The sequence below is a fragment of the Peromyscus californicus genome, unplaced genomic scaffold (assembly GCF_007827085.1).
Source record: "Peromyscus californicus insignis strain IS unplaced genomic scaffold, ASM782708v3 Scaffold_14__1_contigs__length_90479793_seg_2, whole genome shotgun sequence".
Lineage (NCBI taxonomy): Eukaryota > Metazoa > Chordata > Mammalia > Rodentia > Cricetidae > Peromyscus > Peromyscus californicus.
This window is the reverse complement of record NW_026294436.1, coordinates 47,966,978-47,990,676: the sequence shown is the minus strand read 5'-3', so window position 1 is coordinate 47,990,676 and position 23,699 is coordinate 47,966,978. Positions and strand designations below refer to the sequence as shown.

Genomic DNA, 23,699 nt, shown 5'->3' with positions numbered 1-23,699 from the left:
CTTTATCTATATACTTTTAGTAAGATGGGGAGAGGGTACAGCAAGGTGCAAGTGTTTAGAATTGCTTTGGAAATGTCCCCTGTGCTGGATTTCTTCCAAACTGGCAAGCAAGCTCTTGATTATTGACTCATGATGTTATTTTCATCTTTTTGTAGTCTTTCTTTGATTTGCACCATTTCGACAACTTCAGATGGCAGGTCAACAGAGAATCCTCTTAGTTTCTCCTCTTGCTTCTTCTATTTTATCTTTAGGTGCTCCAGCAGAACCTTAGCCTGATCCTGCAGTGGTAGCTGGGACTTCCTGTGGCCCATCCGCTGTTGGAGGGGAAGCTACACACCCCAGTTTATTCTTAAAGCACATAGAAGCAATCTTTCAAACTTAGTGTCTTGTGGTGATCCCACTTGTTCTCGAAGGCTTTAGTATGCTGAAGATCAAACATTACTTTCTTGCTGAAAGTGGTAATGCTAGTTTTGGGTGCAATATCAAAGTGAATTGGTTAATCTTTCAGATATATGTGACAGGCATTCTTTTAAAGTTTAAGGATATAAAAATGGTGAACTATATACTCTCTTCCTTATATAGCAACTCAGTCTTATACAGCAACACAAAACTGCATGTGTTAGCCTTTCATTACTATGATAAAATGCCTGTGTGTGGTATTTGAATGAGAATTTCCCCCATAGACTCAGATGTTTGAAACTTTGGTCCCCATTTGGTGCTGCTGTTAGGGTAGGTTTAGGAGATTTGGCCTTGCTGGAGGAAGTGTTACTAGGGATGGGGCTAGAGGTTTCAAAAGTCACATACCATGTCCAGTTCGCTCTCTTTGCTTGGTGTTTGTGATTCAAGCTTCCTGCCCCTGTCATGCCTTTTCTCCCCCATCATGGACTGGAACTCTCCAGAACCATAAGGCCAAATAAAGTTCTTTCTTCTATAAGTTCTATAGTTGGTTGTGGTGTTTTAAAAGTAACAAATACAGCATGAGATAGCATAACAAGAAGCAAGGTCAGTGGATTAATGAGTTTCAGAGGTTTTTGTCCCTAATAACTTGGGCTTATTACTTTGAGGCCTGTAGTGACATAGATTATCATGACAAGGGGCACTTGGAGGAGCAAGCTGATCACTTCATGGTGGCCCAAAGAAAAAGTCAAAGAGACTTAGTTGCCACGATTCCTTTGGAGGCAATGTCTCCAATGACCTAGGACCTCCAACTAAGCCCGCTTCCTAAAGTCCCCCTATCTCAAACAGCACTGCAGGCTGAGCCTCCAATACATGGCTCTTTGGGGGACATTTAAGATCCAAACTGCAGCACTGAGCAACAGTCAAAAAGGAATATAGTCAGGTTTAGAGTCAGATGGACAATGGCATCAATACATTTGCTAGCTTAATAGTAACCTAAAAACTACAATGGAATCGAGGGGGAGTGCTGCCATACTTTGGGGGTAGCAATAAGAGGAAGCCATTACTGCCTTGGCATGAGTCAACTCCTGCAAGAGCAGGCTCAGTAGACAAATGACAAAGTCATGATTGAAGGAGAAAGGATGCCTGGTCCTGGAGTACAGCCATTGCTAAACCTGTCTTGGTCTATTTCGCTTCCCACTTCTCTTGTCAACTAAGTGAATAGTAGTGGAAGACAGAAAGAAAGATCATGAAGTCTCTCTTTTCTTCCTTAGGCCTTTTTTTCTTTTTTAAGGGTAGAAAGTCATTTTGCACAGGGATCCTTCCAACTGCCATCTCTAGGAAGAAGAGTCCAAGGAAGAGTATTTACAAGAGTGTCTATTTTCTACTGGTGCTTTGAGATATCAGAATTGGGTATTTTTTAAGAGGTTCATTTAACTATATTTGGGAGGTGGAATATCCAAGATTCAATAGCTCCATCAGTTTGACCTCCAGTCAGTATCCTCTTTTCTACATCATATAGCTGATGGCCTCACGGAAGGAGTGCATACAAGATGGGGGATTACATGGTGAAACAGAAAGCCACAGTGAGGAGGACCGAGTCTTGTTCCTTACCACACTTACAAGGGCACTACCTCCAGCCACTTCATTTTGAGTCTGGCCCCATAGTCTCCTCCATCATCCCGATACTTCTGATGATCTAATTTCCTTACACTAAGCTCCACTTCTTACATGTTCCATTGCCTTTCAACACTGCTGTGCTGAGGGCTAATACAGGACTTTTGTGACGTATACCCAAGCATATCCAAATCATAGAAAGGAAAAGAGTAGCAATTAAAAGAGTGAGTATTTGTTAGCATCTGGGGGTGAAAGTATGAAGAGTCATCAATAGTCAGACTTGTACAGATCACTTGTGACAGGACAGTTTAAATAAGACAAGTCGGGCTTGGTGGTATGTACCTGAAAGCAATCACAACACTGGAGAGGCCGAGGCAAAGGATGATAAAGTTAAGGCCAGTCTGAGGATAGGTACCAAGGACTGCCTCGGCAATGCAAAATAAAACACACCTGCACACAAAGAAAGCTGGGAGAAGGCTTGCCCAGCCTCATCCAGGGTCTGGGTTCTATCCCTAACACTTAAAAAAAAAAAAGAAAGGAAAACAAATTAAAAATAGAAGAAGAGTGGAGGAGAATGGTAGAGTGCTTGTCTAGCAGAATTTAGTCCTCCAAGCTCTCCTCCTGTCCCCATGAAGTGGGAGGGAGATGGAGTGGCCATTAGTGCCAACACTTAAGAGAAAATAAGATACCAGAAAAGTCATTCGATATGGACTCCCAGGCCGTTATTGATCTTTCAGAAGTATTTTGGTTAACAAGGGAGAAATAGAAGCCACATTGTCAAGTTTAAATTCCAGTGGAATTACAGATTCCTTTTTGTGGTGGTTTGAATAAGAATGGCCCCCATAGGGTCATATATTTGAATTCTTAGTCACCAGGAAGTAGAATTGTTTGATTTTTTTTTTAACATCTTATTCTTTGTGTCTTTCACATCATGTGTCTTGAGCCCGTTCATTTCCCATTCCTGCATATCTGCCCTCTGCCCTTGTTGCATCCCTCCCCACCACCCCTGATAAAATTTAAGAGAAAAAAGAAAAGAAGTGGGGCAGATCTCATCATGGAAGCTGTAGTGTGACACAGTGAGTCATACTGTAAACTCTTTAGTCCATATATCTTTACTTGCAAGTGTTCATTGCAAAGAGTCATTGGTCTGGTTCAAGGCCTCTGGTTTCTGCTACACCATTGATGCTGGGCCCTCACTGGAACTCCTTGGTTGTCCTGCTGTTGCCCTGTGTTGTGGAAATCCTGCAGCTTTGGGTCTGCAGGACTGGTTCCTTCATGTGCTCCAGCAGATCACATGGTTGGATATTGGGGTGGGCCAACCCATAACCCTGGTTCTGGGCCTGGGTAGTTGCAGGGTTGGTAAGCCTGTCAGCTCTCCCTTGTCCTCACTACCAGGGTGAGCTCTCCTGCATTGCCTTGGTGAGTTCACCTTTTGCAGCAATGAGCAAGGGGTGGGGCCAGTTCTCCCGATTTCGTCTCTTCAGGGTCAGATCTCTCACACCTATACTTTCAGGGCCATCTCTACTGTGTTGTCCAGGTGTGCCACAGGGGCCACTCTCCTGAGTGCTGCAGCAGATGAGGGGCAAGGCTAGCTCTTCCACTCTTATGACCTCAGGGCCAGCTCTCCCTCCTGCCTCAGGCATTGATGGCGGGGCATGGGAGGTGGAGAGGGGGCATCTCTCTCCTGCCCATGCCATCACATGACAGGTGAGTGACAGGGAAAGCTCTTCTATGCTCACAATATTGGGGCTGGCTTGCCCACACCTCTGCCAATGGGGTTGGCTCTATTGTGCTGCCCAAGCAAGGTGCAGGGCCTGCTCTCCTGAGTGTTGTAACTGGTGGCAGGCAGGGGCAGCTCTCCTACCCTTCTGTCCTCAGGACAAGCTCTTCCACCTGACATAGGCATTGTTGGTTGGCGGGGGGCAACATCTCTCCCCTGCCATGCTGCCACATGACAGATGAGTAATGGAGATAGCTCTCCCATGCTCACAATTTCGGGGCTGGCTCACCCACACCTTAGCCAACAGGATTGGTTCTATTGTGCTGCCCAGGCGAGGTACAGGGCCTGCTCTCCTGAGTGTTGCAGCTGGTGGTGGGCAGGGCCAGCTCTCCCACCTGCCTTAGGCATTGATGGATGTCCAGGGGCGGGGGTGTACATCTCTCTCCTACCCATGGAGTGGCACTATTTGAAACAATTAGAAGGATTACGAGATATGATCTTGTTGGAGGAAGTGTGTCCATAGGGGTAGACTTTGAGGTTTCAAAAGCCCATGCCAAGCTCAGAGTCTCTCTCTATGCCTATGGAACAGGATGTAGCATTGCTCCAGCACCTGCCTGCCGCCATGCTCCCCACCATGATGACAATGTACTGAACCTCTGAAATTGTAAGCAAACCCCCAATTAAATGCTTTCTCTTATAATAGTTACCTTGGTCATTGTGTCTCTTCACAGCAATATAACAACAACTATCATAGTTAGGGTTTTCTATTGCTTTGAAGAGACACCATGACCATGGCAACTCTTTATAAAGAAAACATTTGAGTGGGGTGGCTTGCTTACAGTTTCAGAGGTTCAGTCCATTATCATCATGATGGGGAGCTTGGTGGCATGCAGGCAGATGTGGTGCTGGAGCTAAGAGTGCTACATCTTGCAGGTAACAGGAACTGACAGACACACTGAGGGAAGCTTGAGCAAAAGAGACCTCAAAGCCCATCCCCACAGTGACACACTTCCTCCAACAAAGTCACACCTCCTAATAGTGCCACTCCCTTTAGGGGTCATTTTCTTTCAAACCACCGCAGTAACTAAGACTTGGTTTGTGGAGTCAAGTTACCCTAAAAATAAATAAGTTATATTTACTAATAAAGATTTAGCCGAAGAGTGAGATTGAACATCCAAATAAAAATAGCTATAAAAAATGAAAGGATGATGTTTAAGAATGCAAGATGTGGAGTTGTACATTAGAAGGAAGGAGAGATGACCTGTCCTTAGAGGCAAGGGGCAGTGGGGAGATACTGATGAGAAACTGCGAACTGGAAAAGAGAAAATGAGGGGACTCCCAAGATGGCTTCAAATGTAAACTAACAAAGGTAAGTATGGCTTTTTGGTAAGAGGGAAGAAGTGTTGGAGTTGCTGCTTAAAGAATATTTGAAACCCAATATTAGTGAATAATTTGAAGAAAATATGGTGTTGTAGTTGTGAGTTCCCAGGCTAGACTCAATCAGTGATTCCCCACCTCCATCCCCTCACCCTCAAGATGGGGTTTCTCTGTGTTGCTCTGGCTGGACTGGAACTCATTCTGTATATCTGGCTGGCCTCAAACTCACAGAGATCCACCTGCCTCTGCCTCCCAGTGCTGGGACTAAAGGCTTCAATCGGGGATTTTTAATTGCACCTCTAAATCAAGGATTCTCTCAGACCCTTTTGAATTCTTCATGGTACCAGGCATAGATTAATCACACAGTAAACATCTGTGGAATTGTTTGTAATTTTATAAAATTTAATTTAGAAAAGAAAATAAGAAGAAAAACCAAAATTACAGCAAACCCAAACAAAAAGCTAGGGAAAGAGAAAGCTATAGTGTTTTCACATTCCCTGGCAGCCTGGAAGCCTGTGCATAGTGATCTTTACAAAGTGGCTTTCTCAACACAGGCTTCATTTCCCAGGTCATAAAAGGGGGAAGCTGGAGAGAGATCTCTGCTTCAGGATTGCCTTCTAAGAATGCCACAAGCTCCTAATGCAATACTTAGGTACTCTCCTGGTGGTCTTCGATAATACAGAATTTCCCGTTTTTATAGATTTTGTTTTTTTGCTCTGCACTGCTTTATTATAGGTATAGATAGATTAGCGAGTGTTGGCCCATTGGCCTTGGTTATTTTGACATTTCAAGAATATAAGAAGAAACAAAGGGCGGTGAAGCAGCTCAGCTGGTAAAGGCTGTAGCTGCAAAGTCTGGTGTCCTGAGTTTGATCTGAGAGGACCAAGCAGATGACGTAACAGGCTGCTTAGTCTTCTCTCGGCGATCAGGCCTCAATTTCAGTTTCCTGGAACTGAGCAAGCGGTTTCTGAAAGAGCCACAAACAAAGGACAATCAATCTCCAAAACCCCTGTCAGCAGGGATGGGGAGAACGGCTCATACTTAGACCTAAGTCAGTCTGAGATATAACCAAATAAGGACAGAGTCTGGGACTTGTCCAGGCCTGCCCCAAAGTGGAAAATTATATAGCCCTAATCAGCCCCTGACTAGCCCTAGACAATTAGAATGTACTACTATGACTGTCACTTGCTTAGGCCAATTGTAGATAATATGTCCTAGGAACTCTCCTTGGCTGTGCTTAAAAAGAGCCTTCGAGCTCCTCTAGTGGTGCCATTTTGCCTTGTGTGGAATGGACAGCCCCAGCATGCTGGAAAAATAAACGATCTTGCTGACTACATATGTGGATGGTGGTCTTCTGTGGTACTTCTCCAGGACTCTGACAGATCTACAGGACCTGTATGGTAGGAGAGAACTGACTCTGTTTATTTGGAATACATATACATATATATGTATATTCCTATATATAGTATCTATTGTGTGTCTGCTACTAAGTCATGTGCATAGTTCAAAATACATTTTGCTTTCTTTATAGATTAAATTTCAAACAAATAATTACACATTGCCACAAATATTTAGAAAACAGTAAAAAAAAAGATTGACAGTAAGATTAGAGGGGAACTTAATATAAAAGACAAAAAAAAGATTTCCTGAGGGCAGTGCCTGTAAGTAGGAAACATCTAAGCTGACTGGAAGTATGAAAGGCTCTAATCATGTGAAAAACGAGGGAGAGAATGTTCCAGGCAGAAAGGACAGCAAAGGCCAGTAGGCAGGAAAGAATGTGGCATTAGAAAAAATATTATTTTGAGCATTGTGCTTAAAAAAAATCACATAAAACTCTCCATCTTCATTATGTTGAACCATGTTGTGTTTTAGTCATAACTACACTCACATGTTAGGCATCAGACCTCCAGAACCCTTCCATCTCTCAAAATTCAAACTGCATACTTATTGACAATACTCCTTTCGTTCCCAACCCCAGCAACCATAATTCTACTTTTCTTCCCCTTCCTCAGCCTCACCCTGACTTTGAGATAGGATCTCATGCCTTCCAAGCTGGTCTCAGAATTTCTAGGTTGCAAAGGATAACACAGAATTCCTGCTCCTCCTCCCAAATGCTGGGACTACAGGCATGTGCCCTCATGCCCAGCTCACAAGTCTACCTTCTATTTGTGTGTGTGGCCAAGTCAGGGACATCATGTAGGTGGAATCATGTGGGGTTTGTCTCTTTGTAGCTGGCTTATTTCACATAGCACAGTGTCTTTGAGCATGTGCCAGGGTTTCCTCTTCTGTGGCACAGGACACTGCATTCTATTTGTCCACGTATCCACTAACATTCCACGATATGCATGTGCCACTTTCGTTGATCCATGTATCTGTTAGAAGCTCTTGTGGTGCTTCTCTTTCTTGCCCATTGAGACGAATGCTACTGTGAACATGATACATAAGTACAACGTTTTCCTTGGCCTAGAGAAATGGCTCAGCAGTTGCAGAGGATCCAAGTTCAGTGGCCAGCACCCATGTTAGGCAGATCACAACTACCTGTAGCTACAACTCCGGGGAATCTGACATCATCTTCTGGCCTCTCTGAGCACTCTACTATAGGTGACACACACACACACACACACACACACACACACACACACACACAAATAAAAAGAAATCTTTTTTACAAAGACCTTTTTTTCTCCTCCTTTGTTTTCTTTGGATTTTCTCCTTTTGGATATAGACTCTGAGGTGAGCTTGCTGGATCAAACAATAACTTTAAATTTTTGAGAAACTTCTCTGACAGGACCATTTTATATTTCCACCAACGGTGCAGATGAGTTTCAATTTCTCCACATCCTCAGGAGCATTTTTTTTTTATGTTCTTTTCCCCTCTGTGGCCATCCTGGGGGTATTTAATGGTTTTTAAATTATTTTCTCTTAAGCTAGGATCTTGTGGTATAGTCTAGGCTGGCCTGGTTCTTCCTTCTCAGCACTGAGACAGGTGTGTGCCACCACATCTGGCTTTGTGGATTTGATTTACATTTCCTCACAGTAGTGATGTGGAGCATTATGTATATTCAAGTCTTTTGTATCTTTTTACTAAACAGCCTGTTGCTGTTGAATTATATGAGTTGTTCATATGTTCTAGATATTAACTCCAATTAGCTGTGATTCATAAGCATTGTGTCTTGTCTTGTAGGTTGTCCCTTAACTTTGTTGATTGATTGCTCTCATGTACAGGAGTTTCAAAGTTTGATCTAGTCCCATTTGTCCATTTTTGCTTTTGTTGTTAATGCTTTTAGAGGTATATCTAAGACACCCCTGCCAAATCCAATGGCATGAAGCCTTCCTCCTGTGTTTTGTAGTTTTTGGTCCTTATTTCACTTCATTGTGGGTTAAGTTTTGTATGTGGTTAAGATAGGAAACCAGCTTCATTCTTTTACAACAGGATTCTCAGTTTCTCAATACTCAGGATTTTGATATTTATGAGAAAAGAGGAAGCTGGCCAGTTGATTGGAGCATGGTAAAAAAGGAGCATAGTGGAAGATAAGGTATGGTCATAAGGGACTTTAGAGCATCCCAATATTTTAGCAACCAGAAAGCATCATGATCAGATTTATACTTAAAAAAAAAAAAGAAAAACTTAGTACATCCCATGTGCAAGTAACATTAGCATCTTTACAACTTTTCAGAGAAATCATGCATTTATTTTACCAATATTTACCCTTCTTGCTTTTTTGTTTTTGTTTGTTTGAGACAAGGTCTCTCTATGTAGCCCTGCCTGTCCTGGACCTCCTAATACAGATCAGGGTGGCCTCGAACTCACAGAGATCTGCCTGCCTCTTCCTCCTAAGTGTGCCACTACTTCCAGCCCCCTTCTTGCTTTTTAATAATCGTCTTTCCTTCTAGACTATTAACTCTGTGAACCTCCACCTTTTGTCTTATGTACTTTTAAATCTGTCCTGGTTTTTGGAGGACACTGAGTGCTGAATTTACAATCTTCTTGCTTCAACTATCCTGAGCTCCTCTCTCTTTATTTCTCAGTATTTGTTATGGTAGAATCTTTCATGGAGGGATTTTCTTTGTATAATATGTACTCCTAATGGAACAGATTGCAACAATGCCTTGAGAAAAAGTATATGCCCTAACTTGCTTTTCTAGATCAAGCCCATCAGATTTATTCTTTAAAATAATCATAATGACCACATGATCCATAATCTCACTCCTTGGTATATATCGTAATAAAAAGGACACCTTCATACAAATACATGAATGCCAATGTTCACAGCAGCATTATTCATAGTAGCCCAAAGTGGGAACAGTTAATAGCCATCTTATCCAGCCACAAAATAGAATGGAATACTGATACATGCTACATCAAAGATGAGCCTTGGAAACATGCTAAGTGAAAGAAGACCAACACAAAAGACCACTTACTATGATTCTATATTTCTGACATGCGCAGAGTATGTAAATCTATGGAGACAAAGTGAATAGAGAAGATGGAGGGACAGATAGGACTAAGGTAGGGTGTTGTCACTTGTTTTTTGGCTCTTTTGGGGGCCCACCACCCAGCTCCCAAATAAATTCACACATGGAGGCTTATTATTACTTATGAATATCCAGCCTTAGCTTGGCTTAGTTTCTTGCCAGCTTTTCTTAACTTTAAATTATACCGTCTACCTTTTGCCTCTGGGCTTTTCCCATTCTCTTCTGTAAATCTTATTCTTACTCCCTAACTTGCTGTGCAGCTGTGTAGCTGGGTGGCTGGGTGGCTGGGTGGCTGGGTGGCTGGGTGGCTGGGTGGCTGGGTGGCTGGCCCCTGGAGTCCTCCTCCTTCCTCTCTTGGTACTAGATCTCTCCTCCCAGATTTCTCTTTCCGTATATCCTCTCTGCCTGCCAGCCCCACCTATCCTTTCTCCTGCCTTGCTATTGGCCATTCAGTTCTTTATTAGAACGACAGGTGTTTTCGACAGGCACAGTAACACAGCTTCACAGAGTTAAACAGATGCAACATAAACTAAGGTAACACACCTTAAAATAATATTCTCCAACAGTAGGGGATTTCTCCTTGAGGTTAATGAAACTGTTCCAGGACAGGTAGTGGTGAGGACAGCAAAGGAACATAAACACACTAAAACCTACTGATTGCATATATATATAATATATATATTTCAATTCTTAAAATGCTATTTTCAAAAAATATAACCTTTTCTACCACATGTCCGAGAAATGAGGATAAAAACACACTATTCAAGCCAGGCCAGCGGCTTATGCCTGTAATCCCAGCACTTTTGAGGCTAGGGCAGGAGGATTGATGGGACTTTGCAGTCAACTTGGGCTACATGGTGAGTTCTAGTTCAGCCAGGACTACAGAGTGAAACCTTGTTAAAAACAAAATAATAAACAACAAGCAAAACAAAACCAAAAGACCCCGCCGATCAACCAAAAACCAACCAACTGAAAGATGCACTATTGGGAGATGAAGTTTATTAGTGACAATGAAATGTTCTGGCACCATAAATTGAGATTTTTCTTAGGAAAAGAACTTCCTTGTACCCCAGCTACCTCATGGCAAGAAAAGAGTTTCCATTTTAGAGAAGGATTACATTGAACTAAAGGGAATTTTGAGTTTGTTTCTTTGAGGATGCTGGATCAGAAATTTAAGATGAATATGTTGGGTGGAGCATTTCAGTGAATTTTATTTATTGAATTCTACTTTAAAATCCATTCCTTTGGTTGTGGAAAGTATTTTGTTATGGGCTGAGGACAGAGACACTAAAACATGACACTTGAGATGCTCATGGTTCAGAGTGCCGAGTGCTACAATTTTGAAGAAAAATAAGTTGTTTTTCAACATGTTTTTTTTTTTCCTGCACAGGAACTGGTTTACAATAAAATTATGGAGAAAACATTGTTACAGTGTACCCTTGCAATCTTCCCCAATATCTAGGCTGTACATAGGATCCAGAAAGAAGACTTGTGAGTCCTTTGATGTAGGGGTCCCACACAAAGCACAGATCACTGACCTGGGGACCATTCCCTCCTCTACCCGTTTTCCCAGCGTTCCTTAAGTTACTGCTCAAGGCCTAAGGGCAAACAACTTGCCTGTTTTCTATGTGCTTTACTTCCCCCATCAAAGTGGATGAGAATTCTTCAGAAACCCATATAAACATAGGAGGAAAATTGTACAGCTACAGATTTGGTAGATACAAGAAACTACTGAACAAAGAGAATATGGGAAGGGAAATGTAATACCTAGAGGCACTTATGACTGAACTCAACCAGACATAAGTATAATTTTCTTCATTTATTTTCAAGCAATTGGAGTTAATTATCAATTATATGTGTATGATAACTAGTGTGTGACCATCTCCTAGGATAATGCTAATTAATCCTTAATAAGTCTGGAAAGTTCTTCCAGTCAGAAAGGTCACTTCTGCTCATGTAAAATTAATTTAGCAGCTCTGAATCACTTTACCATGAATCTAAACAGTTGTATAAGAAAAACTCTTAGCACATTACAAGAGCTATACAAACTGAGCACATTACTACTATAATTTCAATCCAAGGACTCTGGTATTAGCTTGGGAATAACTTCTCAGGTCAACAGTATCCTCAAGAAAGTGTTGACACCCATCTAATAAAATGGCATGAAATCACTCTAGCTTGTTACGCCTGCCTTCCATTATTGCAAGACACAGGAGACCATTCATTTCTTAACTCAAGTGTAGAAAACAAGCCCATGAAATAGTTTCCAGTATTAGACGAGCCCCTCCCTGTACGCCATGGAGAATTCTCTTTGTCCCTTTTATACCCCACTCGTGAAGTGCTTTCAGACCTTGGGCCAGTGCCTCCCACTGGTTACAACTGATCAGGAGAGGGCTTCAGCTGAGATGGACATTCGGGGGAGATCCGCTTCTGCCTCTGGCTCTGGGTTTCAACAGCACGGGGACCTTTCAATTCCTTTCAAGTATCAGTTCTACAGATGGTTTTCTTTTTCTCTTGGTGATTTCTACAGACTAGCTCCTCAGTTATCCTGAGGCCAATGTAGGTACCATTTTGAGTCCCTCAGTCTTTAATTCCCTCCCAGTAAGTCATCAAACTTTTCAGTCCTTCAGTCCTTTCTCAGATCATTTCTTCCCAACTACCATGGTCCTGGTCCTTTGTTAGCCTCTTGTGGCCTAGTAGGTTTACATTAAAGGACTGAAATAGAAAACTAAAACTTGCTTTTTAACTCATTTTCTAGTTTGACCTGATGCTGCTTTCCTCTTGCCCCAAGGTTTCTCCCTCTCATGTTTATGCTCTGTATTGCTTTTCATTGCCTCTGCAATAAATGACCAAAAAATTAGTACTGCAAACAATGCAAATGTATTATCTTTCAATTGCAAAGGTCAAAAGCTTGACATGCATTTCTATGGACCACAAAAGCATGTCAGCAGGGCTGTGCCCTGTAGGAGAGGAAATCAGCTTAGTCTTCCCAGCTAAGGCTACCCTTTTCCCTTGGCTTGTGGATTCCTTCTTCCATCGTCAAAGCCAGACACGATAGACCAATTCCTGTCATGCCACCAGCACCCTGGTTCTTGCTCTTCTGCTTTAAAGGGACCCTAGTCATTACACTGACTCACATGGAAAATCTAGGCTAATCTGATTTTAATACCAGCTGATTAGTAACCTTAGTTGTGTCTGTAACTGTCTTAGTTAGTGTTACTATTGCTGTGAAGAGACACTATGACCACAGCAACTCTTATAAAGGAAAACATTTAATTGGGGCTTGCTTACAATTTCAGAGGTTTGTCCATTATCATCATGGTGGGGGAGCATGGTGGTGTGTAGGCAGATGTGGTGGAAGAGCTGAGAGATCTGCATCTTGCAGGCAACAGGAAGTCAACTGACACACTGGGTGGATTCCTGAACATAGGAAACCTCAAAGCCTGCCCCCATAATGACATTTCCTCCAACAAGGCCTTACCCACTCCAACAAAGCCACACCTCCTAAGAGTGCTACTCCCTATGAGATTATGGGGGTCATTACATTCAAACTACCACAACAACCTTAACTCCTCTGTACCAAGTAACTGATTCACAGATTCTGGGGCATTAGGATGTAGACCTCATTAGGGGAAAATTATTTTGCCTGCCACATACTCCTTCCATCCTTTACCCACCTCCTCCAGATAGTCAGAAGTACATTTAATTTATTACTTATTTCTTAGTTAATTGCCCCAACAACCAAGTAGTTTTGAATATTGCTGTCAAAACCTAATGTGTATATTATAATTGAGTAAGAATAATATGTAAATTATATATCCAGAGGTCTAGATTTCTGTTTTTGTAAGTAAACTCTACAGTGTTGAATGGATTTGTCTAAACTCAGTTTTATTTTAATTTTTTAGATTTATTTCATGTATCTCAGTATTTCATCTGCATGTATGTATGTGTTCTACATATGTGCTTGGTGCATGTGAAGTCAGAAAAGGACATCAGATCCCCAGGAACTGGAGTTATGGATGGTTTTGAACCACCATGTGGATAGCTGGGAACTGATTCTGGGTCCTTTTTGAAAGGAGCAAGTGCTCTTAACCACTGAGCCATCTCTCCAGGCTTTTAGTCTTCATTTTAAATCATAGAAGTAATCAGTCTGGGAATACTAATAAGACAAAGCATTTTAATATCTAACTTTAACTGCAGTAATAACACATGCTTATTAATTATATATCATAGTTAAATCTTGCAAGAAATGTTTCAAAAAGTAAAGAATAGTGATAGAGTCTCAGCTACAGGATATTCTAAAATATCTCTGCATCAGTGATTGCATTTTAGCAAATATCTACCATGTTAAACCACTCTGGTTGTTAATTACTTTCTTTAAGTTAAAGAAAGGAGGCCAGCACAGAAGGAGACAGACAAGCTGCTTACATTTTTGGTATGGGTCATACTGCAAACAGCAATTACCTTTTGGGGTAGTATGTAAGGATCCAAAACTTAGGTTTGAATAGAGAGTACTTCTATTGTCTTTTCTGCTGTCATTCCCTTTACAGAAAGAAGCAGCCAAAATTTTTGGAAGGCCTCTAGAGCAGCAATTCTCAACCTGTGGGTCAAAACCCCTTTGGGGGTTGCATATCAGAGATCCTGCATATCAGATATTTACACTATGATTCATAACAGTAGCAAAATTGCAGTTATGAAGTAGCAATGAAACAATGTTATGATTGGGGGTCACCACAAATGTTGTGGGAGGAACCAACCACTCTATGATTGGATTTAAGGTCCACTCCATGAGATGAAATCCATGCCTGACACTGTTGGTAGTCATGACCTTAGACTGGATAGGTATGGACCTAAGGGGAAACCAGATAATATTGCTCTGCTACAGGAACATATTAATAAAATGACTCCTAAAGACATTCTGCTGTAACCATAGATCAGTGCCTTGCTCAGCCACCATCAGAGAAGCTTCCTCTTGAAGTAGATGGGAACTAACACAGAGACCTACCACTGGACAGTGTGCAGAGACAGAGATTTTGGATACTGAGTCCTAAATGATGCAGCTTCATCAAACTTTTCCCCTCAGGGTTCAGGGAGCTATGCAGAAGAGAAGGCAGACAGGGTCTAAGAGCCAGAGGGGATGGACGATCCAAGGAAACAAGTGTCTTTCAGACACAACAGGACTGATGCACATATGAACTCTCAGAGACTGTGGCAGCATGCTCAGAGCCTGCACAGGTCCAAGCCATGTGGAAGCCCAGCCCTGATTGGGGGAAGTGGACACTGTCATCTATACCTGATCAAGAAGCTACCTACAGTTGATACCAGCTTGCAAAGGAAAAATTAATTTTCTCCAATAGCATCTAATTGAATATATTAACCACACTTAAGGTTAGGCCCCATGCCCAGTAGTAGATGGCCAACACAAAACAAACTCAAGGATATTTTTGTAGACTTCCTGTCTCACATTATTTTGTTTGGACATTTTTTTTCCTTACTGGTGTTTGCCTGTATGTATGGTTTTCAATCTTGTGTTTTGATGGGATGTGTGTGTGTGTGTGTGTGTGTGTGTAAATTTATTTATTTATTTATTTATTTATTTATTTATTTATTTTTTTTTTGGTTTTTCGAGACAGGGTTTCTCTGTGTAGCTTTGCGCCTTTCCTGGAACTCACTTGGTAGCCCAGGCTGGCCTCGAACTCACAGAGATCCGCCGGCCTCTGCCTCCCGAGTGCTGGGATTAAAGGCGTGCGCCACCACCGCCCGGCTATTTATTTTTTTTAATCCTGGGTGTTTTATTTTATTTTATTGTCTGTTTGCTTGCTAAAGCGGGGAGGGGTGTCATGGAGAAGATCTGGGAGGAGTTGGGAGAGGAGAAACCATGATCAGAATATATCATATGAAAAAAGTTTCAATTAAAAAAGAAGTCCAATAAAGGATTATGAAAATTTTGAAGATTACTTTATATTAAAAATTATGTCTACTCTAACTGTTCAGTGTCTGTGCTAGCGCTGTGTGCATAGGCTGTGAACAAGAATTACTGGAAAGTAGCTGTCCGCAAAGGCTCATTGATTTCAATTTCAATGGTGTGAAGAGGTTGACATGTTGCAAGTCCAGAGCCAAATTATCTAAGGGCATTTTTAGCCTCCTTAAAAGCTATTTAGTGTCCTCTGTACATGACTTAACATCTTTTGTCATCATTATGTAAGACCTCTGGAAAGTAGGAACAGACTTGTAGCTTTTCCTGCTTGGTTGTAACCATCTCACATATACCCACCAATGTATTTGGAAAGCATTACACAATGTATTACTACTTTGTGTGTTGTTACTATAAAAATTCCATGAAACTGCCACCTCATGGGAACATGGTATCTGAGGGACCTTAATTTGTGTTCCTGGGCTATGGTCACTCATATTTGGCTCCAGAATAAACCATCTCTCTTACTCCTTTATCATGAGAGCTGTTTCGTTCATCGTCTTTTCAAAACAGCCCTTCACCAAGAACCTCTTTGGAATATTTTCCTAAAACGAACATTTGAAAGGACGCTGTGCTCATGAGACACATAAAATATGCCTTTACAGTTGACATCAGAATGACAATTCAAGGAAGCCGATAATAAAACGAACATCTTCAGTACGGCTACTGTGTTTTGAGGGGCGAGGGAAAGGGAAAAGGAGGCACCTCTGAATTATCGGTTGTTAGTCTTTCCTCCTGAAATTTTACGTTGTTCCAGTACTGATAGCGGAGCCCTGTATTTCGGAGCAGAAAAAGCAGTCATTTCCCTCTGAATTAACGAAGAACGGTGGCAAAGTAAGTGCGGGGAGAGGAGATGCGGAAGGGGACAGCGCTGGGTTGTGCAGGTCTGAGGTCTGTGCGACAGAAAGGCACATACACCCCACGGCTCCCATCCTCCTGAACGAGGGAGATTTCTTCCTGAGCCTCCTGCTCCTGCCCAAGCTAGACGTCATTTCACGGTGACTAGACGAGCTCCCAATGCCCGTGCGCCCTCAGCTGGCGACGGAGCACAGTCTCCCGGAGATCGCTAAGGCGGCGCGCGCAGTCGCGCCCGGCTCCCGGCAGTTGGCCTCTTCCGCCCGGACTCCGGCAGGAAGTCCCGCCCCCTCGAATTGGTTTGTGTAAAAAGCGCGGCGCCTACGAGCAAGCCTGAGAGCGAGAGAGTCCCCGCCAATGAAGTGTCAAAAATAAGACTCGGTGACCAATGAGCTGCTAGTTTGGGATGGGCGCCTGACCAATCCCGAGACGTCTTACCCGGATGTGGTTGCTGGGCTCCGAGAGTAGCAGCCCGGGTGTGGGGCCGCCGCACGTGGGGCGCGGACTGAGTGTGCAAAGGAGGGGGCGGCGCGTGGTAAACTCGGTGGTGCGCGCGTGCGTCTGCCGCGATGGGGCGTTCGGTTGGGTTTTGAGTCAATGGTGTCTGTAGTGGGTGAGATTCCCGCTGCTGCATCTCGGTGCTTCTTCCTGGAGTGAGCCCCCGTCATGAGCTGTCACCAGGAGTAGTCCCGAAGACGCAGCTCGCCGTGGGAACATGAATCTCTTACCTAAAAGCTCCAAGGAGTTTGGCTCTGTTGACTACTGGGAGAAGTTCTTCCAGCAGCGAGGAAAGAAATCTTTCGAGTGGTATGGAACCTATCTGGAACTGTGCGAGGTGCTGCACAAATACATCAAGCCCAGGGAAAAGGTAAGACGTGCGGCCAGGAAGTCCCTCTGTGGGGACTGAAGGTAGCCGTCCTAAACTTAGGAGACAGGCAGCGTGGGTACCCTCCTGGGATCCTCAATTCAGGAGTCCGTGAAGCAGTCCAAATGACAACTTTAAAATAGCCTTTTAAAGCTTTCAGTTAAAAACTGATCATTGAGCCGGGCCTGGTGGCGTACGTTTTTAATCCCAGTAGAGGCAGGCGGATCTCTGAGTTCAAAGCCAGCCTGATCTACTAAGCGAGTTCCAGGACAGCTAGGGCTGTTACACAGAGAAACCCTGTCTTGAAAAAAAGAACAAACAAACAAAAAAAGCTCATCCTTGATTTAACCCTCTTTGGAATGGTGACTTCGTCGGTAGTTTGAAAGGGTGTTCTGCCACTGTGCACAAGTGTGGAATAGGCAGCGCTGTGTGACTTCGTTGATAAATACGTTTATTAAGTCACTGCTGAGTGCTCATCAAATTTCAGACATTGTGCCCAGCACTCAAGCTACAAGAGCAGGAAGGCATAAACCGCACACACTCTGAAAGTGGAAAGTTCCAAGTTAAATAGTAGGTGTGGAAGATATGGGTTTGTATTGGCGGTAGGGACAAAAACCTAACAGCTGTTTTGTGCAATCTTTTTATTCTTTGTTTTTACAGTTGAATACTGGAGGTCACACATGTAGGTTGTCAAATGGAGATTTAAAAGCAGGTCACTCTGGCCCCAGAGCTTAGTTACTTCTCACCAAATGATGCTTTTCCTTCCAGAGATGGTGACACCAGAATTTTTGAAAGATGAATGGGAGATTATGCCACAGAGAGACAATTTGGATTTTAAGTTTGGCTTCAGAAAAATAGCTAAATATCATGAGATGGAATCTGTGATGGGAGCAGATTTTGAAATCTCATAGACTGTAGTTGATTGTCTGGGGAAACGGGAAGCATGAGTGGATGGAAATAGTTATGTCAGGCTACAGTTTTAACAGTATAACGATATTGCAGCTGGTGTGTTTGAATTTTGCAACTTCCTACAGACTAAAAAAAAAGACTTATCTGTTTATTATGCATATGTGTGTTTGCCCGCATGAGTTTATGTGCTGTGAGTACATGAACCTATCCAATTCCCTGGAATGGGCATCCTAAGCAATTGTGAGTTGTACTATGTTGGTGCTGAGAACTGAACTTGCAGTTCCAGCTGTCAGAGCTGTGCTAAACAGCTCCAGGTGTCCGGGACACCTTCAGGGCAGAGCTGTTGTTCTGAGCAGCTTGAGGTGTCCAGGATACCTCGCCCTTCAGGGTTGAACTGTCTCCTTGCAGTTCAGCCTCTGTAAGAACTGAGGTGCTCTTACCTACTGTGCGCTCTCGCTCTCTCAAGCCACACTAATTTTTGAATAGCACACATCACAAAGCCTGTTCACACATCACCTTTATTGTGGCAAAATACTGTTTTTTTTTTTTTTTTGGTTTTTCGAGACAGGGTTTCTCTGTGTAGCTTTGCGCCTTTCCTGGGACTCACTTGGTAGTCCAGGCTGGCCTCGAACTCACAGAGATCCGCCTGGCTCTGCCTCCCGAGTGCTGGGATTAAAGGCGTGCGCCACCACCGCCCGGCGGCAAAATACTGTTTTGATTAGTGAATTCCTCCCAGGTATGGTCTAGCTTTTGACATTGTAATAAAGGCTGTCATCTGCAAGGCTCACACTTTTGAACCATGTGATCACGTGACATAGAAAAAAATAATTGCAAAAACAATACAATATTTTAAGAATGTGTATGGTTTTGTTTTGGACTCCAATCATGGTTGTGCTGGGCCATAAATTGTACACACCTGTATTGGTAGTTTCAAGATGGCACTTAGGAGTTAATTGTAGTGTTGCTTTCTCCTTACAGTAGTGTCTCTGTCAAAAGAGTACAAAATAGCCAAGGTGAGATTTTCCTCTTTGAAGTATCAAAGAGCATGTCTTTTCCTTGGTCACTTCCATTTTGTACATGATTTTTTTTTTTTCCTGTAGGTGTTAGTGATTGGATGTGGCAACTCAGAGCTAAGTGAGCAACTGTATGACGTGGGCTATCAAGATATAGTGAACATTGACATCAGTGAGGTTGCCATCAAGCAAATGAAGGAGCGCAATGCCAGCCGACGGCCCCACATGAGTTTCTTGAAGATGGACATGACGCAGATGGAGTTTCCTGACGCCACGTTCCAGGTGGTGTTGGACAAGGGCACACTGGATGCTGTCCTGACAGATGAGGAGGAAAAGACCCTGCAGCAGGTGGACAGGATGCTGGCTGAGGTTGGCCGTGTCCTGCAGGTGGGCGGTCGCTACCTCTGCATCTCCCTGGCTCAGGCTCACATCGTGAAGAAAGCAGTGGGTCACTTCTCTCGGGAGGGGTGGATGGTGAGGGTACACCAAGTGGCCGACAGCCAGGACCACCAGGTGTTTGAAGCAGAACCTCGGTTCTCCCTGCCTGTCTTTGCCTTCGTCATGACCAAGTTCAGGCCGGTCCCTGGCTCTGCCCTTCAGATCTTTGAGCTGTGTGCTCAGGAGCAGGGCAAGCCCGTACGGCTGGAGAGTGCCGACCGGCTGGCCGAGGCCGTGCGGGAGCGGCAGCACTATGCTTGGCTGTGTAGCCAGCTGCGCCGCAAGGCCGGGCTGGGGAGTGTGTCTCTGGACTTGTGCAGTGGGGACACTGGGGAGCCACGCTACACCCTCCACGTGGTGGACAACCCCACTGTGAAACCATCGCGGGACAATCATTTTGCCATTTTCATCAGTGAGTTGGGATGGCTCCGCCTCTTTCCCTGGAAGGGCTGGCTTACAGGGGCTGGGGCTGGGCTTGGGTGATGGTGATGGGTGTGTCACGGCTGTTTTTATCTTAAGAAGGTGAGATAGCCAAGGTATGACAGAAAGGGAGTAGTAGGTCTCCAGCAACCTTCTTAGACTTGAGCTTGTTCTTGTCATAGTCCATTATAAAGGCTGGATGAAGTTTGAGAATGGAGATGGTATAAATTTATACAGGAGACAGTATAAATTGAGACCCGTTATACATTGTATGGAAATGTTAGTTATTCGGTGAACGTGGATTGATGGAGTCAAGCCTGGGCAGGTTGGTGCCCTCTGTGAGATCTAGGTCGAGTTCTGTCTGGCCTGTTGGACTCCAGAAGCAAAGCCACTGCAGACTTAAAGGAGGCAGTGCAAGGTAGCAGCTAGCGGAATAAGCTCTGCAGCGGACTCTGGATTCTGGTCCTGGCTTAGGTACTTCCTGGGGAGAAGACACCGAAAAAGTTACTGTTCCCCATTCGCCTTATTTTCTTCAGATAATTTTCCTCCTAAGTAAAGTGGGATTGTAACTGTCTTGTGTAGTTGGGAAGTGTAAACTCTTAGAAATGATGCTTGCCCTGTGATCAGTGTGCCAGAATGTCAGCTGTTACTGTGTAGAGCAGTGAGGGTACCAGAAGGATGGAGGGATGAAAAGAGTTGGAGAAAAGAGTTCATGAAGACACCGTGAGTATCCTACATGAACTCAAGGTGTGCTTATGTTGGAAATCTGGTTTCTTGAGAACTGAGCCGTCTTTCCAAGTAGTCCATAATCCTTGCCGCCCACCTGTGGAAATGAATAGTGGAGTGGATAGGAGGATGGCGATGGGCCAGCCTGTCTGGGTTTGAGTCCGAGCTTCGCAGTCACTAGCTCTGTGAACTTAGACAAACAATTTTAAGTTCTGTGCTTCTCCTTCCTCAATTGTAAAAATGGAAATAATGCCATGTCTATCTTGGGCCGTTGTGAGGATTCCATTATTTGTATTTTTAAAGAACTTGGAATCAGGCCTGCATGGATAAAATGGCATTTTTTTTTCTATCTGCCTGGCTCCCCCAACCCCTAAGACGTACCTACACGTGCATCTCCCTTAGTCCAGCTTCATGTTTGATGGGCTGCTCTGCTTTGGGAATTGATAACCTCTCCGTGGGTCACAGGAAGGAACCTGGGCCTGAGCAGGGACTGGCTTTGTCTCGTGGACCACACTGATGGTGGAGCTTGAGCAGTTGCCCCCAGGGCTCCCCGTAACCAGTTTTATCTGTCCCAGTACCCCAGGGCCGAGAGACGGAGTGGCTCTTTGGCATGGATGAGGGCCGGAAGCAGCTGGCAGCCAGTGCAGGCTTCAGGAGGCTGGTCACAGTGGCTCTTCACCGAGGCCAGCAGTATGATGGCATGGAGAGCATTCAAGCAGAGCTGTCACCCAGGGTCATGGAACTGGCGCCGGCTGGGATGCCTCCCCAGCAGCAGGTATCAAAACTCGGGCAGCAGCTTCAATGGTTTTCTGGAGTTCCATTGGCCACTAGGAGGCAGAAGGAGCCTTAAAAAGGCCAGGACCGGGGAGGGGACAATGTAGACCAAAGTATAATGACAGTATGATGTATAGAGAGGCCAGGATGAAACCCATTAGTTTGTATGCTAACTTAAAACAATTGACGCCGGGCGGTGGTGGCGCACGCCTTTAATCCCAGCACTCGGGAGGCAGAGCCAGGCGGATCTCTATGAGTTCGAGGCCAACCTGGACTACCAAGTGAGTTCCAGGAAAGGCGCAAAGCTACACAGAGAAACCCTGTCTCGAAAAAACCAAAAAAAAAAAACAAACAATTGACTAAGGGCTGGAGAGATGGCTGCATGGTTAAGAGCACGGCTGCTCTTCCAGAGGACTCGGGTTCAGTTCCCAGCACCCACATGGCAGCTCCCAACTGTCTGTGACTAGTTCCAGGGGATCCGACACCTTCATACAGACATACATGTAGGCAAAACCCCAATGCATACAAAATAATAATGAATAAAATTACATTTAAAAAAATTAAAGAAGAAAGTTAGGGCTAGACTCTGACCGGAGTTTGGAGAGTTAGTGTCAGGCGAGAGTTAATGTTCTCAGGCAGAGAGAGAAAGGGGGCCGCTCTAGAGGGTGGGGTGGTGGGTCAGTGGTGCAATAGAACCCCGCCTGCTGTGCGTAAGGCCCTGGGTTTAATTCTTGAAACACACACACACACACACACACACACACACACACACACACACACACACAGAGCAAAAGAAGGCATACTACTGTAGCGTCTGTGTCTGAGGTGGGGGCCTGTGTTTTTTTTTTCCTTTTTCACATTTTTAAAAAAAGATTTATATACGTAGTCTATGTATATGGGTTTTTTTTTTTCCCTCTGCGTGTATGTCGGCACACCAGAAGAGAGCGTCAGATCCCATGGGACTACCATTACAGACAGTTGTGAGCTGCCATGTAAGTGCTGGGAGTTGAACTCAGGACTTCTAGAAGAGCAGCCAGTGCTCATAACCACGGAGCCATCTGTCCAGCCCCTCATTTCCACATTTGTAATGGACTTCCCTGGTTGTTTTGTGTCTCAGAAGTATCATGTGAGGGTATAAGAGAGAACCCAAAGAGCTCACTTCTGGGTGTTAGCACAGCTGGAAAGGAAACTGAAAGTTATGCCGAAAATGGTATTACCCGTTGGCATCTGTCTTGTGCCATCTGTCACCACGAGCAATTGACAGGTCTCTTGTGAGAACTGGACTTTAGGAAAGCCAGGGCACCGAAGGGTTGGTGTGGGTGGCAGTGATGGATCTGAAGCAGTCCTATCCTGGGTCTTGGGTACCCTACGATCTATGCTGATGAAGACTCTGATTTTTCTGACAGACTCCAGGATTGTTATCAATTAGGGATATTTATTTCATGAGGGCTCAGATTGTCTGGAGAGCTCTCATCCCCAAGTCTGCAAGGCCAGAAATTATTGGCAGTTAGGAAATAAGCTGACAGGTCTTTGAGAAGAAACAAAGGGAGCACGTTCAGGGGGAAATATACTGTCATATTGAGTTAGGGAAAAATGGGCGAAAGATGAGACTATGTTGGGGAGAGGAAGGGTTGTTGTCGCTTCTGTTCCTGTCCGGACTCCTTCTCACACATTACAGCCCCTCCCTGGTGGCCCTGGCTCGGTTGTTGATGGGGAATCTGTGTGCTTACTGATGAAAATCTTCCATCTTTCTTGGGCAGCACCAAGTGCAGGTGTCGAGTGGCTAGGGGACCTCTGTGGGTTCATTTGAGTTTCTATTTATTTGTATTTTATGTGCATTGGTGTTTTGTCTGCATGTATGCCTGTGTGAGGGTGTCTGTAATTAGAGTCACAGACAGTTGTGAGCTGTCATGTGGGTGCTGGGACTTGAACTCAGGTTCTCTGGAAGAGCAGCCAGTGCTCTTAACTGCTGAGCCATCTCCAGCCCCTCATTCAAGTTTCTAAAATGGGTCAAACCTTTTGGTCTCTGTCCAAAGGCCCAGGAGAGCACTGGATTAGAAAGGCAAGTCTTTGGAGCTGTTGTCCTTGGCATGGGGAGGTTCTCATGCTCAACCAAAGCGCAGTGTATAGTGTCACATA

General features: G+C 44.1%; 1 protein-coding gene across 2 annotated transcripts in view; it reads left to right on the top strand.

Moving 5' to 3' along the window:
• Positions 1-23,699, top strand: part of Mettl13 (methyltransferase 13, eEF1A lysine and N-terminal methyltransferase) — a 36,506-nt gene that overhangs the window by 4,646 nt on the left and 8,161 nt on the right. The window contains exons 1-3 of one of the 2 annotated variants that reach the window (XM_052737391.1): positions 16,867-17,283; positions 19,290-20,052; positions 21,362-21,561. In XM_052737391.1, the coding sequence (XP_052593351.1) occupies positions 17,131-17,283; positions 19,290-20,052; positions 21,362-21,561 (1,116 nt within the window). In that variant the 5' untranslated portion in view covers positions 16,867-17,130. Of the gene's footprint in view, positions 1-16,866; positions 17,284-19,289; positions 20,053-21,361; positions 21,562-23,699 lie in introns of those variants that run through there. The other variant, XM_052737392.1, reaches the window with a different exon arrangement.